At 38.7% G+C, this 19,560-nt stretch overlaps 1 protein-coding gene across 1 annotated transcript in view; it reads left to right on the forward strand.

Annotated features, from left to right (window-relative positions):
* Positions 1–19,560, forward strand: part of MBOAT2 (membrane bound O-acyltransferase domain containing 2) — a 93,661-nt gene that overhangs the window by 44,060 nt on the left and 30,041 nt on the right. The window contains exons 4-5 of the mRNA XM_036380219.1: positions 14,292–14,387; positions 18,353–18,408. Coding sequence (XP_036236112.1) covers positions 14,292–14,387; positions 18,353–18,408 — 152 coding nt within the window. The remainder of the gene's footprint in view (positions 1–14,291; positions 14,388–18,352; positions 18,409–19,560) is intronic.

Genomic DNA, 19,560 nt, shown 5'->3' on the forward strand with positions numbered 1-19,560 from the left:
TAGAGTTTCACATGCTTTAAATAAATAAAGTTCTATCTGAAAATTAGTGATTTTGATTAACTTGAACACCATTTATAAGTATGTTGCACCCTTCTTATTAAAAACTTGTTTTGGAGAGTAGACAAGTTTAGTGTTTAGGTGTTCTTATTATAGTGAAATAGAGCAGTTCAGCATAAATTAAAATCAGGGAAAATTACAGAGCCCTGGGAGTCCAAATGAGAAGTATCAGTATTCTTCTATTTTGATGGTTAGAGGAAAGGGTGCAGCCAGAAAGAGATGTATGATGTGAGTTAACTTCTGACTTTGTGGCTCATCATCATCATGATGAGGGTTTGAGCTTTATGACAATGGGACATTCTTTGATGACTGTAGTCTGTTATAGAGGGGTGGGATCCACCAGTGTGGAAGAGGTGAGGGAGTCTTTGACAGCAGGCTAACCAATTTGGTGAGGCTGGTTTTTAAGTGAAGGGTCCAAAGTGGCAATGCTCACATACATCATCACATCCAGCTGGGGAACAGGAGGAACTGGAGCTCCTTGTGCAGCCACAAAGTTACTATATCATAGAAATAACTGAAACATGGTGGGCCGGGTCATGTATCTGGAGAACTGCCATGGACAGCTGTAGCCTGTTTTATAAAGATAGGTAGGGAGGAAGAGGAGGAGGAGTTGTGCTCCATGTTAAGGAGAACCTTGAATGTGTAATAGCCATCTGCAGTGATCATGGAGGTCCTTTTGAATGCTTCTGGGTCAAGTTCAGAGTAGTTGTCTCCAAGGGGAGTCTTACAGTAGACATCTGCCATTGACCTCCAAACCAAGATGATAGGGCCAGTGAAGCAAACTTGGGTCACTTAAGCAAACTTCAGGTCAACAGAACTTGGTTCTTATGGGTGAATTCAACTACCCAGACATTTCTTGGAAGGACCATACAGCAGTTCATGTGCCATCCATCAAGTTTCTGGAATGCACTGGGAACTGCTTTCTCGTACAATTGTTAGATGTGCCAACCAGGAGTGAGGCACTGCTCAAAAATGGACAAGACCTGTTTTGTAATAGCTGAATTAGTGATAACCTTGGTGGCAGTGATTACAATATTGTGGTATTTGGGATCTGGCTGAGCATGCTGAAGGCAGTACTGAGACAAAAACTTTGGAGTTTAGAAGAGCACACTTGAGCTCACACAGAGGTCAGCTGGGAGGGATCCATGGAGGATAAAGGAGCTAGTGAGTGCTGGGAGTTTTTCAAGGCTGTTTTCCTGGAAGCACAAAAGCAGCTGATCCCCTTCAAAGGTGAGGGGAGTAAGCAGAACAAAAGGTCCCCTTGGCTTAACTGTGAGCTTCTGAGTGTGTTCAAAACCAAAAGAGAACTGTAACAGAGATGGAAAAGTGGTTGCACACCTGTTGAAAAATACAAGGACATTGCCAGTGTGTGCAGAGATGCAGTTAGGAGAGCACAATATCTCTTTCCACTGCAGATGATCACAAGTCAGATGAAGTATGTAGCTGGGAAAAGCCAGCATGGATTCCCCAAGAACAATGGTGCTTGACAAACCTGCTTGACTTCTGTGACAAAATAGCCTGCTTGTTTGATGGGGAGTGAAAGGTGGATGTTGTCTACCTGGATTTCTCCAAGGCTTTCAATACCATTTCCTGTGGTTCCCCCAGTTTAGGCTTGATATTGAGCCCAGTGCACTTTAATATCTTCAAATGTAATCAGCAAGATGGGATGAAACCAAGTAGAGAAGTAGGCCCTTTGGAAGAGACTATCTTCCTGTAGAAAGACCTGGATAGGCTGGAAGAGTGAGCTGACAAGAACCTTGTGAAGTTCCACAGGGCAGGTGTAAGGTCCTGGGAGTGCAAAGTCCAGGAGAGCAGCACAGGCTGGGATCTCCCTGTCTGGGAAATGGACCTGGGGGCCCTCAAGGGTGAACATTGTGCTGCTGCTGCTGCAGCAAAGGAAACCAACAGGATGATGCTCAGGGACATCAGCAGCAGAGAAAAAGAAATCATTGTCCTACTCTATTCAGGGGTTGTCAGGCCTCATCTGGAACACTGTTCAGTTTTGGTCCCTGCTCTGCAGAAAAGGATGTGGACAGGCTGGAGAGGATCCAGAGAGGGGCACAGAAAAGGTAAAAGGACCAGGCAGCCTGCCATATGAGGAAAGGCTGAGAGAACTGGGTTTGTTCAGTCTTGAGAAAAGAAAGTTCAGGGGAGACCTTACCACTGTATTCCAACATTTAAAGTGTGGATACAGAGAAAATGGAGACTTCATATGATTCCTTCTGGAAAAAAAGGGGAAAAATGACTTGTAATGGGTACAAGTTACTCCTGGGAAGATTCCAATTAGATATAAGAAGAATATTTTTCACAGTGAGAGCAATCAAGCATTAGAATAATCTCTCCAGTGTAGTGATGGATTCCCAGTATTGGACACTTTCAAGATTCATCTGGACAGGGTACTGGGCTATTTGTCTAGACTGTGCTTTTTCCAGGAAAGGTTGGATCAGGTAGTTCTTGTCCCTTCTAATCTGGTATTCTGTGATCTTGTTATTCAGTTCAGTGAATTATAATCTATACTTGCTCATGGAATGCTCTTGTGCACCAGGTTTTTCTGTATGTGTTCTATAGATGGGGCAGTCAGAGGGATTGAAATAGCTCTGTAAATTTAGCAACTAAATATCAAGGTTCTGTGGATTTATACAATGGGAATTCGAATGCCTAGAGAACAGCTGTATAAAGAGCAACACTGCATTTGTGGATCTTGGTTTAAACCACCTGTTTGTAATGATATGATGAGTCTGTGATAGGTTTCCCAGGCTGTTGGAGTCCACTTATCTTCCTTGATTCTGCCTGTCTGTGCTGGATGTTCAGTGGTGTTGTGGTGAATTGTCTAATGTGCAGTGGGACCTTTGCCACTGTAATCGTAGTAAACATCTTCTATATCTATGTAATGTGTATCTCTTGCTATGAACAAAAAGGTGTAAGCTATTTCTTGTAAACTGCCTTTTTAATTATTGCTCTGAGTTTAACAAACTTTGAATTGATAATATTTGGCTTTTAGTAAATACTATGTTTTTCACTGTATAATGGCTCCAATAATGATGAAAAAATTTGCGCATATTTCCTAATTCTGAATAGTACCAATTATGAATAGTGCAACTCAAGATGAACTCCCTTCTTAGTCTCTTTTTTGTAGTTCAGGTTTAAAATTCATACATCTCTCTTTAGAATTCTCTTGTGCCTTTTGTGTTACCTGTAGATAAAAGAACTCAAGTAATAAAAATTTTCACAAAGGAAGCTTTGAGCTGGCAAAAACGATTGCAGATGCCTTCTTTGTGTGTAACTTGCTGTCTCTAGACAGTCCTGCTAGCAGCAGAAGATTTTGTTCTTTTGCAGCACTATTGATAAATCAGTACTGCAAAAGATTTGGGAGTGAGAAGTTCATTTGTTTGGACACCCTGTTTGTAATGAGGAAAGAAAGGTCTTACCCTGCATAAAGAATGGCTCATTGTGTTTGGTCATATCCCTACTTGTACAAAGCAGAAGAAACCAGTAGTATAAGAAATTTCCAGATAGTGAGTATGAAAAGTGCTTGAATGCTGGGAGAAAGAAATTATTGAAGTAAGGTTGATGATAATTTGTTTTCTTCAGAGAATCTTAAATGGCTTTTCTGTATTATGTAAATTCAGTGAATCGAAAGTTGAGATCTATAGTGAGTTCTTAAAGTAGGAAATAAGGGAGACAATAACTCAGGAAGATAATGAAACACCTTGATGAAGAGTGATAGACAAATGGCAGTAATATGGGTATACATATAGGTGAATATTATTCATTCAATTATTCATTGATTCATTGTTTTAATCCCATATCTCAAAGGATAATTGATGAATAGCCTGAAGTTCCTTATTAGCATTGACATCAAGACTGCATTTTTACCGAAATGTAGCCTCTTGTGCTAGCATATATTGTGATTAAATCTATCCAGAAGTATCTATTAGTTGACTTCATGCAACTTACTGTGAAGGTCATATGATTAATTTGACTGGAATAACCTGAGCTATTCTAATTTTTAAAATTTCAGTTATTTTTTAATAAATTGTGAGATAATTTGATTGCACTGGGCATTTAAAGGGAAATTTTTGAAGTGTATTGGAAAACGACAAACATGAGTGGCTTGTATGTCTCCACTGAAGAGCAGGCAGGTGACAAACCAGAGTGCAAGCAGTTCAGTGGCTATGGTAGGCCAAAAGTGCCACCAAATTCAAATATGCATGAAATAGGTTCAAGACAGTATTCCAATAAATCAAAAATTTTAAAAGGTATGGGTTATATAAATACAAATATGTGTGATATGTACATACATATCAGGCAACATAGTTACTTTCTGATTTAAAGATCATAAATACATCTTTGTGTAATATTGTTTGCCTGTGGTTGAAGTGGGTCATAAGTGATTGAGCCATGACTTGGACTGTCATTGAGTAGGTGTTTAATTTGCTGTGGAGTTTTTTGTGTGTGGTGTTTGTTTGTTTGTTGGGGTTTTGTTTTTGTTTTGTTTTTATTTTGCATTACTAACTGGAAGCATGAAAAAGGTTTAAAAAATAAATGCAAGGCTTTTTCATAATGGGTTTCTTGTGTATCATTGTTTTTTGTGGAGTATCTCAAGTTCATCCCTGGAAATAGTCATTAGTATTTCTCACATGCAGGAGAAAAATCTACACAAAAATAGAAGTTGCCATCATCTATTCCTGTGTCAGGCTTCATCATTGAGCAAAGAAAATGGAGCTACCCACAGGTTTTCTCCTGACTGAGAGCAGGAAACAGCTGATTTAGGTCTCTGCGTGTGTTTCTGCAGGACCGTATGACAAATACTGTGACAGTGGTGACGTTGATGCATCATGTGAATGTGCTATACATCGGCATGCATTGATTAAAGGATGCAGAAGATAGGACATTGTAGCAGTGCTTTAACTTAGCTGGGGGATGGGGATTGGACAGAAATGAAACAAATCATCTGAAGGGGGATAGGTCTTTCCAGGTTAGAGGATGTTAAACATTGGAGAAAAGCGGTGTTTCATTTATGCTATGTTTTAAGCAAATAGTATTTTTCAGAAATTGTTTCAGAAGTGTTTTAATGCAGCCATTATGCTGTTTGAGATGTGTGTCTGATTGCAAGATGGTGTAAATAGCTCAGCAAGGTATAGGGCTGCACTGTTGGTGCAGGTCTGACCAGCTGTGTGGCTTGCAGTTGATTCAGTACCCTGCTGAAAACAAAGAAATGTTTGATTCCTTCCTATAGGCAAAGCAAGAAAGAGGGTGGGAAATATAAATACCATCATCCCCTCTGATAAAATACTTCTGTAGGGCATTTTGTTTTGAGAAATGGTTTAAAAGAAAATGCAGCTGTGTTAGGTTGTTAGCACAAACTCCTGGCTTTCCTTTGGTCTTGGAATCACTAAAATAATTGGTTTTTGTAACTAAATCTGGTTCCTGTGGCCTTTTGTTTTGCATGCTGCTTGCAGGGAGCTGGGTTGTTTATTAATCTGCTGGCTGCCCTGTGTACTGATTCTGGCTGCACAGCCACTTTCTCAGCAAATCATATCCCGTATGTTCCCCAGCTGCTGCCATCCTTAACACATGCAGAAAATGTCTCCTGGCTGGCTGAACACAAATTCCAGCTGGCATCACCTCGTGGCTGAGCAAAACCTGGCCTCTTTCTCCTGGCAGTGTTGCAGCCACACCGGTTCTCTGCCACGTTTTTTTTTGTCTCAAGGCAAAGATGTGTGGCTGCAGCAGAGATTGGAGGGCTGAGGCAGCTGGGAATGTGCTTCTTCCCCAGAGAACATGGGCATGAGCATGGAGCATGAGGGAGTGTGTAGCTGGAGCAGGGTGATGAGTGGGAGAATGGAAATAACAGCTCCCTCTTATCTTCATCCAAGATGATACTTGCCAAGTGCCGAGTTAACAGCAGTGATGGGTTTAATGATTGACCTTGCTATTGTTTTGTCATCAGAAAACTTGTTCTGTTAAACTTCCTGTGAGTTCTTGTATAAAGCTAACTGGTCCAGTGAAATAGAATTATTACTAAGTACTTTGTAGTTAGCAGTTCTAGTTTACTGTTTCTAAACCATTGTGACTATTAAACATGTTCTTTAAAATAGCACTTGCAGTAGTCCCATTATTGTCAGTGTTCTGTAATGGCATTTTTATTTTCTTAAAAATACTCTCAGAAGTTGTGTTGCTGCCACACACCTAATATGAGACTGTTTTCTGACTCTGTGGTCAGTGGGTTTCTGCTGGTTTGCAGAATTAATGATAGTTAATTTTGCAAACCAGTTCTGGTGTTTGCAGAAAAGTTACTTATGTATCACATAGAAGAAAGAGTAAGCATAAAATTACTTGCATGCTGTGATGCTGAAACATCCTAGAGCTAGGCAAATATTATGTAGAAAAATGAGTGAACAGATGAAAATTCACAGCGCCAGCATGTCAGCTATTTGTTTTCTGAGTTATGAGTACTCATTTTTGTCAGAAGATCTCAAGATTCTACTTCCTTCATCAGGGTTTTGTAAAGGCAGATTCCAGCATTGTGGAGTTCTGCCTTTACAGGTTTTGTGTTGTGAAGCTGTTAGGATTTGTGTTTTTAAGTGCTCTATACTATTGTCAACTTTTTGAAATGCAAAGGTCAGACTTGGTGCTCTTATCTGCATTGTTTACTGTTATACTTTCAAGTGATTGCAGAAATAGGGGTTGATATGACCCAATATGGGTCATATCAAGTTCTCTCCAGTGAGAGAGAACTCAGGTGACCCCTCATGTCTTATCTCAATTTAACATTAAATTTTGGGCATAGTCAACTTCAGCTCTCAGCTTTGAGTTTTCTAGGGAAGCAATTATTTTTTATTTCCACTTTCTTAGTTCTGTGTTCCTTTTGGAGTCTTTCAGGAAGAATGAATCACACAGTATGTGTCTTCCATTCCAGGGAGGATATGAAAGCACCCTCCCTCCTGCCTGTCTTCTGTTTTAGATGATGTTTCTCTCATTTATTGGAGTCTGAAGCCAGTCTCCTTGTCCTTGAGATGTTCCAGAATTGAAAGGAGCAGGGGGGAGAGCAAGAGAATGTAACATTAGGGAGCACGTGGAAGAGATGAAGTGTTCTTGCATGTGTTTTTGACAAGAATATCTGTGTTGCGTTTGTCATGTATTAATGTTGCATTTGCAATATGGCCTGTAGCTATAACTGGAATGATCATTTAATTTAGCTTGGTAAAGATTTACTTTACCAAACCATTATGTTGCCATTATGTAGCAAAACATCAAAATACATTAGTCAAGTGATAATGTCAGCAGCGGATCTGCAGTAAACAAACAGTCAAGCCACCACAAATGCTTCTGGGACAGTTGAGCCAATGAATCCTCGTGTACCCAGCCTTGTGTGTCTGTGTGCACGGCACCGAGGGGCCTGGCTGGTGTTTTCCCTGTGCTTGAGTGTCCTGGTTTAGGGCAAATTTGGGAGAAAACCTCCAAAGGGGGCCCCTCTAGAAAGCAAACCCACATGGCTCCTACCCCCAACTGGTTTGGGTAGGATTCCTCAGAGAGAAGTGAAAGGAACCTGTTTATTTACCAGGCACAGCACCCCCAGCACACAAAATGAACAATACCGGATGACACCACTCTTTCACCGCTCTGAAAAAGTTGACAAATTCAGAAAGTCTCTCTTGGGGGTGGTCACTCTGTTATCAGTCCCTCTGGCACTGGGGCAGCTGCTGCAGGACACAAGGTGCAAACTATCGTTGTTCCCAGGTCCCAGTCCAGAGCAGGTTCGAGTGGTTCCAAGAAAGGGAAAGGAAAAACAGTCCAGGAAAAAAATCGGACTGCTTAGCTAAAGTAACGAGCAGAAGGAAGAAGCAAGAGCAAAGCAGGAGCAAAGCAGAAAGCCAAGCACAAAGCAAAAGTAGCACCATGTATTGCCCTGTCTGCGTGTCGTGCCAGCCGTGGGGGAGCAGCTGATAACAAAACCAAAACAAAACTTTGCTCTTCACAGCCAGTCTTGAAGGCACAGAACATAACATCCAGCATAAACAGAACACGTGAATGGGAATACAAACATCATAACGCCACCCTAGGACACTGAGCAAAACCTGCCGTGGGCCCTGGGGCTGCAGGCTGGGCGCTGCTGGGACAGGCAGGCCAGGCCAGGCCGGGCTGCTGGGGGCCAGTGCAGCCCTCCTGCCAAGGGTTGGGGCAGGCTGCTGCTGGATCTGAGTGTTGGAGAACTCTGTCCACTTGTTAAATTTGCTTTAAAATGGCTGTCAGACCCAAAAATCTTCATCTGAGGGTTGGAAATGGGTGGAATGTAATAGTCAAATTGCTTATTACCAAAGTATGATGGTATGAATGCTTCCTTCTCTGGAAATGGGCTCAGAGACAGCCTGGTTTTGTCTTTTTGTTTGCTGTTTATTTCAGTGCATTTTGGATCTCTACTTGAAGTAATCAGGAGGGAAGGATTAGTGTGTGAATCAGAAGCTTCTGAGTGGGCAGGAGGATTATTATTGCTTGTATTTTAGAGGCACACACACTCTGAGGCTGTTATTGTTTACATCATAAACCTGCTCTGTTTCCTAAGAAGTAGCAATTATGTATGTCAATAACACATACATAAAAAAAATTATAAATAGACAACTTTTTTTGGCATAAAAAAGCAGATTAAGCAGAGTAGCTTACCTTGAGGCTCTCAGAGAGTCAAAACTAAGCTAATTCTAATCAGTATTTCTCTTGGCTTGTGCTGGATGATTGCAGAATTAGATGTTTAGCTTTGACACTTTGGACTTTCTTTTGATGTACTTTTTCCCCTTTAAAGTTTTATAAGCAAATATTGTATGTTCTAACTGCACAGAGTTGAATTTCTCTGTGTGAACAATGCAAACTGATTATGATCATTAGAATTAAAAAATAATATAGCTGGATTTTAATAAGAATTTAGTTCTGACCCTAGAGGCAAGAACTTAATTTTTTTTAGGGTTTTTTTTTTCTATATTCGGCATAATCTGTAGAAAAACAAACAAGCAAACCCATGCAGCAGCTTTCAGCACAGGGCTTGGGAAAACTCAGAGGCTATTCTGTCACCTTTTCTAAAAATCAATGCAGTATGTTATGTGGTGTCTAGGTCTGCCTTTTGAAATGGAATAATTACACATTTAAAGAAAAAAAAAGTACTTTTTCCTAACATAGCGCAATAAGTAGATCTTGACTGGACATGAAGCCTTTATTTCAAGGCTAAATCTGTAGTATTTGCCAACTAGTTGGTAAAAAAGCACCCTGTGTTGATTGGTTTATTTAACTTTCTTCCAGCAAAATAGCATATTGTGCTGTTGTCCTTCTACTGCATGAGAAGAGCCTAAAATAACAGAAGCTGTTATGACATCTCTCAAAGCCTGCCTTTGTCAAGGTCACTGTTCTATTTTTGCTGCATTTTGTGCAATCAGAGATAGGTACAGTAGGAATGTACATTTTATAACTAAGATGCTGAGTCCCCCAAAAGTGTAAAATGCAAAAGCAAGTCCCACGCTTTGTTATACAAAAACATAACATATATTGGCTGATTGTTAGCCTGGATCTCTGTGCTGCTCATCTTGCTCATCACAGAGGCAAAGCTCTAGAATTAATCTGTGGATGTTCTTTCTTGACTAGCAACCCAAAATTTCTGAGGAACACAGGTAAAAGATGGGGATTCTGCCTTTAAACCACAGATGTAATCTTTACATTCTTAAATATGTGGAAGCTTTATATAAGTGGGCTTTGCTGGCTCATTCAGTTCTACCAAATTTGTGTATGGTTATGCTGAAGATACTGAGATTAACAGCTCTTTCTCAAGTGTATTTGGAGCAACAGAGTGTGGCAAAGGTGAGAGTGTGCTATGGAGCCAGAAGTTGATAGAGGTGTAGTATGCTGAGTGTTATTAAACACGTGGATAATGTGTTTGAGTCTGGGTCTATGCTGATGGTTTTAGTGTGGGTGAACACTGGGAAGCAACTTCAGTGCTTGTTCTGCTCATCTGCATTCCTGGGCATCTGTGTTTGAGCTCCTGCTGTGGACAGTTCTGGAACCTGGGCTAGATGGAGACTTTGTCTGAGCCTTTATGTTCTCCTGTTACACAGGATGTGCTGGGCAGGATGGCTGCTGTATGCCCTGCTTTTGACTGGGACAACGTTATTTTCTTCCTAGTAGCTGGTGCATTGCTGTGCTTGGGATTTGGTATGAGAATAGTGTTGATAACACACTGACATTTTGGTTGTGGCTAGGTAATGCTTGCTATAAGGCAGATGCATGTCAGATTCCCATGCTCTGCCAGTGAGGAAGTGCACAAGAAGCTGTGAGGAAGCATGGCCATGACAGCTGACCTGAGCTGGCCAAAGGGATATTCCATACCATAGAGTGACATGGTCACTGTATAAACTGGGGGGAGTTACCTGGAAGGGGAGTGATCTGCTCCTCAGTAAGCAGTAAGGTGATGAGCAATTGTACTGTGGATCTCTTTTCTCTTGGGTACTATTACATGTTCTTCCTCTCCTTGTAATTTCAATTATCATCAGTATTAGTATATTTATTATTATGATGTCTAGTTGCACTTAATAAATTGTCTTATCTCAACCCATGAGGTTCACCTTTTCTTTCTACTCCTCCCTTTCCCCGTGGGTGCTGTGTGTATGGTGGAAGCAGTGAGGGAGTGGCTGCCAGCTGGAGTTAAACTATGATGCTGTGTCATGTGGAGTGAATTCTAAGGTGACACTGGATAAAAATGCTTTGCCAGTAGGAAAAAAAAAATCAACTGTTCAAACAAAATCCAACCACTTTACACTGAAGTGAGCAATGCTGTTATTGTGTTGGCTGTGCTAAACTTTTAAGGACAATAAAAAAGAGGAGTACAGGGAAGAGATTGAAGATTTCTTCATTAACAGAAATGGTGTTTCAGGAGTCATTCTATGTAATGTTAGCAGTAGAAAGTGTAATAGAAAATGTGTATCAAATTCCATCAGGATGTTTGGAGACTAGAAGAAAGTTCATGTAATGGGAAGAAGCCAACCCCTGTATATCTGTATAACCGTGTGTGTGTACATATATATATATATATATATATATATATATATATATATAGATCCATACATACATATAGATAGAATGATGTATTTTGGTTTTATATGTATTCATGCCGGTAAAAGTTCCTGATATGTATGTTGCTAAATATTAGTTGTCAAAACAGGACTAGACAAAAAATAGTGAATAGGACAATGTATTTTATTTGCTAATAAGATATTAATTTGCTTTTGTTAAAAAAATAGAAATAAGTGGATGTTCTCTTTATGAACACCTTCTGTAAAGAAGTTCATGGAGAGGCTGCTTACTTAGAATTTTCTATATATTGTAATATTTATGTGTATAGTTAAGGTACTTCATTTATAATATGCTAGAATATACTTCTAAAAAACATTGTGTAGTTTACTTGATACATTTCTTTTTAAAGGAAAGATAAAATTTTATGAGTAAAACATATTGCATACTGTTTTTAGTGTTCTGAGATGTTAAAAATTGTAAGGAATTGAAATATTATATTAAATACCTGTACAAGAAAAGTCCCCTCTATATAATAGGCTATCAGTATTGTTGGCTTAATTTCTTTCTTTTTTTTTTTAACTTTTAATTAGGAGTTAAACATATCACTGTGTTCTGGTTCCTGGTACATGCTGCAGTGTCTCCCAGATGTGTCTGAATTTGGTGCATCTGTTGATAAATAAAGTAAGGTTGTATTTACAAAGATCCTGGGAATTAGACATATTTTAAATGAATGTTTTTGGGTCTTTCTGTTACATAATACAGGTATTATATTCATTGCAGGTCAGTTTGTCTAAAAGTTACTTGTAATAATAACCATGTTGTGACTTGCTTGTAGCTGTTCATCTTCAGTGTGAAATATTTTCATCTTTCTGCTCACAAGAACATTATACAGTGAGAAGCAAGTATAGAGTAACATTGACTTTTAAGACCAATTGCTTTTCTGCTGGTGGAGAAAGTTGGAAAAATTGCATTTGTGTGAAGCTTGTAATTAGCTGTATAGTTAGGTAAAGCTTGATGTGGTTGAGCTCTGCAAAACTTCACTCAATTTTCTGATCTAAGGTTTGTTGAATGAATTATTGAAGAGAGTAAGAAACATGTACTAAGAGTATTCTAGAAAGTTCTCAAAACATTTTCAGATCTTATCTGATTTTTTTAAACTAAAGATGGATTTACATGAGAGTTAGGATGATCAGCAAGTTGCGCTACAAACCTGCCGAAGAAATAACAGGAATGATGCAAGCTGTCATAAATCTTTTAAGTTCCTTAGGGGAGAATGTATTGCTGCACTTTGCCTGGTGAAATGACATTTCTCATGAACAAGGGATGTGGTGTGGCATGACTAATGTGCAGAGATGCAGGTGGAAGTTGAAAAGCATTGTATGGGTTGCAAGTTCCTGTGTTTTACTCATCAATTAAAAATTTTCAGTCTTCCAATCTGTGTGTAACTTGGAACTGTGGCTGAAATAACTGGAAGATAGTTAAGTTTTATAGTTGTGTTTGGTGAGTGCAACAGCAGCAAATGTCACTGCTCTGTCAGAAGACAGCTTTTGTTTTAGACTGGAATTTCGAATCAAATCAAGAAGTTTAAGGTGTTTTGTTTTTCTTTCTTCCATTTCTGTACTTTAACTTAAGTGTGGGTATTAACTGAATGTTGTGAGAAACCCCTACCATGTTGGTCATGATGACTATTGTTTATTTCATATAATTGTGGATTACTTTGAATTTAATTTTAAAGGACATCTAGTCCACCCTGCAAGGAACATCTTCAACTAGATCAGGTTGTTCAGAGCCCTATTCAACCTGGCCTTGAATGTTCCCAGGGATGGGGCATCTGTCACCTCTCTGGGCAACCTGTGCCAGGTGTATTCTTACTATAAGCATTTTGTACTAGTTAGTCTCCCAGTATAATACTGTTTCTGGATTGTGAATGCTAATGAAAACATAAAATAAACTATTGCTAAAACAGACCCTCTAATTTTTTTTTTCACCAAAATACATGTAATTTAATGGTATATAAGGTAATCTGTGATTTCAAAGTTGGATGCTTTAAAATATTCAATGGTTTATATATAGCATGTTTTCCAGTTAAACTGCAAGTGTCAGATTGAAGAGTAGTTTCTAAGACCTTAGATTTTTCTTAATGAATTCTTGCAAAATATTTATTTGGAAAAGAAAGTCATGTTCCAAAGTAGTCTTGCAGTGTCCCTCACTGGTTCACCTAAATCCAGTCCTGGCTGTGATTTTCAGTTTGTTGAATGAATATTTTCATTCTAACTGGATTTTAGATGCATTATGCAGTCTGCTGCAGGGATTGCACATCAGTCTTGTGCATGAAGTAAAGACTGTGGAGTTCATACATTAAAGTCCTAAAGGATTAGTTAAGTTCCTGCTGGCATTCACTGTCCTTTTGGACTTCAAAGAACATCTGGCAGATTTTGTGAGGTGTATTGGCAGATCAGTTCTCTCTAGTGTGTTGTTGAGAAAATGGTGTGTAAAACTAATTTAGTCATACATAGAACACTTTCACAGTTCATCTAGTTATAACATTGTAACAGTTTTACAGTTCCTATATGCGTTTTTCTTACCTTTGCTCAGGATCAGCTTAATAGAAGACAAAAGGTGTCCTGTTCCTTTTTCACTCAGCTGTATTTTAATATGTGTATTTGAAAATTACTTGACTTTTCCAGTTCCTTTGAAAACAGCAGCAGTACGATTTGTGGTACTGAATTTTGAATGCATAGCAGTATACATGCAATGGGAATTATTTGATGTATCATTTTCCAAACTTCTATGCTCATAGAGACAAAAATTAGCCCTGAAGTACAAAACAAAAAACAAAAAAAACCAACCTTAACAGATTAATTTTCTCTTTATAGGACTTGCAGTTTTTACAGTGGTGCTTACAATTGTAAATTCTAGGCTTCATTGATGTGATTAAGTATTTTGGCTACTGACAATAGAATTTCTATGGTTGAACTGCACACTTTCAAATAAAAAAGTATGGGCTTGCATAGAATAAACATTGCAAAAAGCCTCAGGCAGAATAAAGTATAATTACAGATTCCTATTATGTAATATTTTGTAGAAATAATTGGAGATTAAATTCTATTGAAATGGTACTTTATTCAGTGGAGAAATGCTTATGATTTTTAACTGAATTTTTTTCCCCATTTTCTTTCCAGGTATTGCTTTGTTTTCGCTTTAGGATACCTCACTGTGTGCCAAATTACTAGGGTCTATATCTTTGATTATGGACAGTATTCTGCTGATTTTTCTGGGTAAGGACAAAAATAATCTTCCTATCTTTTCCTCCTAAGTGATACTGTATCTGTTGTTGTTGGGGATTTTTTACTTGTTGCTCTCCCCTCTTCCCCCCCCCCCCCTCCCCCCCCCCCAATTAATTGTGTCAACCTTTAAAACTTTGGGAGAAAGCTGAGCATGTATGTGCATATTGGCACACGTGCAAATATATAAGTAACTATACTTTAGTAACTTTAATCATACAAATTGAGAATTCTTGTGAACAATTGTTCTTCTTATTTATTGCCTCTTGTTCCTGGCTGAATGGCATAAAGGATTTGGTGGCTATGGGAATTTTTTCTCTTTGATTTTTCCATTAAAGTGTCTGCTACCATCCTTGACAGCATGATGAACCTTGAATTGTGTCTGGTGTACTTACTTGCCTGGCACAGTCTGATACCACCTTTTGAGGAAAATCAGAACATTTTATGGAATTTAGCTTTTAGCTTCTTTCTTTTTTTCATTTTATGTCAGATGTTCCAGAAGGAGAAAGCTAAGGAGACAGGCACCTGGATGTTGAGGTAGTCACAGAGAAACAGAAAGTTTTGTCTGTTTGCCCTCATATTATATCTTGAACTTATACCTATATTTGACTTGAACTGTATAGGAGCAAAACAGAATTAAATGGGCAAAATAAAAATAAACCATATTGGTAATTCTTCTTTCTGCTGCAGACACAAAGAAGTGAAGTACAACATTTCTTACAAATAAGTTTGCTGCTGTGATAGTGCTTTTGTTGATTTAAAGGAGAGTGTATATTCTGGAGGGAAAAAAAAAAAGAGATGAGGAGTACTTGCTAGTCTGCTTAAAATAATGCATTAAGTACTTTCCAGGGATACTGTGAATGGTAGTGGTCTTTGTATTTTAGCATAACCTGTGATAGAATTGTACTTGTTAGCCTTGTTACTTCTCAGTCTTTATTGGTAACAGGCATGTAGTCCAGAAAATTAACTTGTAGGCTGAAGCCAAAAGCTCTTATGGTTGAGTTCATCTTTTCTGTCATCTTTATCTTCTTACCTTCTACAACATCTTCCTACATTTGTCTTACATCCAAGTGTCTGCCTTCAAGCCAGATACCCAAGTTCCAGTTGTAGTCAGCAGAGATGTGATTGATGTGGACAGTAGAGGCTGGAGGGCATTGCAGCTGACCCAGCACTAAGTGTCTACCTGAGTGTGAACTGGGTCACTTGCCAGATGTCCCTGACTCTGGACCACATCTCCACTGGCTGTAATGAGAGCTTGCAGCACAGTCATATGCATAAAGACACTAGATTTACTGATGTTGAACATAATTTCACCATTACTAGTGAAACTGTAATCCAGATGCTGTCCCTTCCAGTTCACTGTAGGGCCAAAGTGTACAACCCTGGCAGTGATCAAAGTTCTGAGCTGACTGTGGAAACAGTGTAATTACACTTTGTTGTTCTCATTCTCAAAACATTTAGTAGAGCTTGAGCACACCATTGCTCACATGGGACTGTACTGCTTTCAGTTGTGGCTCTGAGGGTTTGGTGGTAGCTCAGAGATTTCTGTTAGGTCTAAACACATCCAAAGATACCCACATCCTATGGGGAAGTTCAAGGCCAGGTTGGATGGAGCAACCTGATCTAATTGAAGGTGTCTGCTCAGGGCAGGGATGATGGAGGTAGGTGATTTTCAAGGTCCCTTCCAACCCAAAGCATTTCATGATTTAAGAGCTCTGTGCTCTGGACAGAACTGTTCTGAAGCCTGGATCCAACTCTCTGATTGTGTGTTTGAGATGGCAGATTTCAACCACCCTTTCATGCACCAGTTTGGGAGCTTGATGTATGCATATCACATTAAATCTCTGGCATACACTGCATGTGCTCCCTTGACACGAGACAGAGATTACTTCCAAAACAGGCAGAGAAAGAGAACTTTCTCTGGTTCTGGGAGAAGACAGTAAGCTCAAAAAAACCCCTAAAGTTGCCTAACTAGCTGCTGAGCTCCAGTATGAGCAAGTTCTTCTTTCTAAAGATGTTGGCATGGATTTGTATAGTGGTTAGCCCCAAAAGAGCTTTAATGTGTGTTTACATAGATATTTCTCCTAGCATGCAGTGCTTGTCTGAGGTGTCCAAGCTGAGAAAATCTGCTCAAAATTTGAAGGAAGCTCTCAGTGCACTGGCAGAGGAGAAAGCTGGGGACATCTCATGCTGGAGATGCAATTGCTTGTGCAGAGCTGTGTGGTCCTGGCTGCAGTACTAACAGATCCCAGCTGCCTCCTTTGCCTTTCTGCCAGCACCTAAAAGGGATTGTTAAAATCCTGCTTCACAGCCTCACTGTGCCAGGAAGGACTCTTCCTCTTTTAGTCTCCAGATTTTTTGCTCCTCAGCCAAATATTTGATGGTACTGGAATAGCCACTTCAGGAGAAAAAAAAAAAAATGGAATACCAGGGTCTGCTATGATAACAATGACAGATTTATCAGCTGGAATTAATGTAAGGGCTGACTGAGCTCCTCCTGGACTCCATCCTTCCACCAGGCAGGACCCATGCTGTCACATGTCTGCTTACAGAAGGAAAACCCATTATGTTTAGAGTCAGTTGGGGATTTCTGCCAGCACCAGGCAGGCCTACAGATTAAATGCTAGAAAAAGGTATGAGGGATTTATCAGACTATTTGTTCCTGTTTAGTCTTCTTCCTTTATGACCCTTGTGTGTCACTTTAGTCTTGGTATCAGGATTTTGGGGTACTGGTAGTACTGTAGAATTTTTTTTCCCCTGAGTGTATGTTGAGGACTGGAAATAGCTGTGTGCTTTGAAACCATTTTAACCATTACCTAAAAAGAAAATCAATTTTATGGACTGAACCATATGGCAAAATACTGCCTTGTTAATGAAGGTGGACTTGATGGCTTTTGGATTTGTGTTTCTGTGCCAACTTAATATGTTACAAAGATGCCAAGTACACTAAAGACATGAACAAAACTAAGTGCCCATTGTACAACATTATTTTTTTGTTGTGAAGGTTTTTTTTTGATTGCTGTTGGTTTTTTGTTTTTGTTTTTTTTTTTTTTTGTTGGTGGTTGTTCTTGGTTTTGTTGTTTGGGTTTTGGTTTTTTTTTTCTCCAGCTCAGATACTTCTAGGTAAATTCAGCCCCTGATGTGTTTTTTGAGATCTGATTTAAAAATTAAATTTCTAAATTGTAGTAGTTCACTTCATGCATTCTCCATTGCTTCCCTACCCCAGGGAGGGGGTTCATAATTTTGAGAGTCACATCAGGCAAAAACTCTTAGATACTATGAAAATGGTATAATTTCTCAGTACAAAACTGACTTGGATAGCCATGGCAGAATATTTCTTGGACAGTTTAAGATTCACTCAAGTGTACCAAATTCAGAACAAAGTGAACTCTGTTTGAGTCATCATAATTATGCTGGATTTTTGTTTTGCCAGGTATTTTGCCATGTTTACTTGGAGCAAATAATAATTCTCAATGGAAAAATCAAAGATAGGATCAGGTGTTAGTAGAAACCATGGAAGTGGTCTGCATAGCTAAATAACTTATTTTAATATTCGACTTCGTTATAATTTTCTTGTCTTTTGCTTACTGCTGCTGTATCTTGCAATGAATATAATTGCTCTGTCCTTTCTTCTTTACTCTTCTCCCTGTAAAAAAAAAATAAACTATGTTAGTAAAAAATAAGTGTGAAACACTTCAGCTGTATTTGTAGAACCTAATGCAGCAATAAAAGACCGGTGTTATCAAATACTGCATTTAAGGCTTAAATTCTTCTCATTGCATTGAAAACTCTGCAATGGCTTGAGTGAAAAAACAAAACACTTTGTTCTTGCATTGAAGATGTTCCAGCTTAGAGTAGTTAACCTAGAGTCCTAATATAAAATTCCCCTGGTATTTATAAGTGAAAGAAAATCCTGAATTTGTATCTAAATTGTTCTTTCTTCCCTTTTTTTGTGACAGTCCAATGATGATAATTACACAGAAGATCACTAGTTTGGCATTTGAGATTCATGATGGTAAGATTTCTTTACTGTGTTTAATTTTCCATACAAAATAAATTTTACCAAAGTTCATCATGAGTCAGTGAATTACTTTAGACCACACTTGTGTTTCAAGGCAAAATAAATTTCTGTGCCTCGGTTGTTTCATTGATGCTTATTAATGAAAGTACTGGGAAATGTTGTTCTGACTGGACAGAAGCTCTAAAAATGCTGACACTGTGCAGAAGATATGACTTAACAGACCAGTGACACTTCTGGAGTCAATGTCTAAAGAGCAATGATATTCTTTTGGGCTGGGGTATTGACTGTGAGAGTTAACTAAAGAACTTCCAGATTCAGAGACCTCTGTCGCTGACAGATGGATAGAAAAGGCACATGTAATTTCAGTTGTTGAGCACCTTTTGTTTTAAAATGCTAATTCTTGAGCACTTCCCTAGTTTGTGCTATATATGCTGATTTTTATAAAACCTTTGTGTGTTTCATTTTGTTTAGTATCATAATTACACTCATAGCTAACAGATTGTGGTGAACAGGGAGATTATCTAATTATGTTTATGTCTTTTCTCCTGTCAGATGTATCCATCAGATAAGTGAGCCCTGTGACAATGAATCCTAATGTTGGCTTTCATGGGCAGAATAGCTAGGTTTTTAGTTACCTTAAAATTCAAAGGAGTAATTTTCATGTTAAAGTTTGAAAATGTCATCTCATAAATCTGTCCAATTAGCTTGAATCACTTGGAGCTACAGATGTCAGTTGAAGATTTGGGAGTGTAGCTCCAGACACCTGGATAAAGACACCTGCTGTTCTGATATTGCTTATTAACACTGTGCATGAAGTTTAATATGTTTCTGCCTCATATGTATCCTTGCTTTAGTGCTCTTGGTGTTTAATGTTTTTTCCATTGTTAAGTGGCACTGTCTAGAGAAGCCTGTGGGCAAAAACTTTCAGGAATATGAAAAGTTGGATAAAGACCTTTTAAAAATATTTTTGTGTGAATGAAAATAAATAATGCTGGGCTTATCTAGTTGGTCAAAGACATTGATGTTTACCTTCCAGAGAAAATATTATATTCAGAAGGAAGTAGTAATTTTGCAATCTATAATCAACTAAAGTAAAGAGTACACAGGTTAGTGGAAACAGGTTATTATAAGGAAGTAATAGTTCTG

The sequence above is a fragment of the Molothrus ater genome, chromosome 3, assembly GCF_012460135.2.
Source record: "Molothrus ater isolate BHLD 08-10-18 breed brown headed cowbird chromosome 3, BPBGC_Mater_1.1, whole genome shotgun sequence".
Classification (NCBI taxonomy): domain Eukaryota; kingdom Metazoa; phylum Chordata; class Aves; order Passeriformes; family Icteridae; genus Molothrus; species Molothrus ater.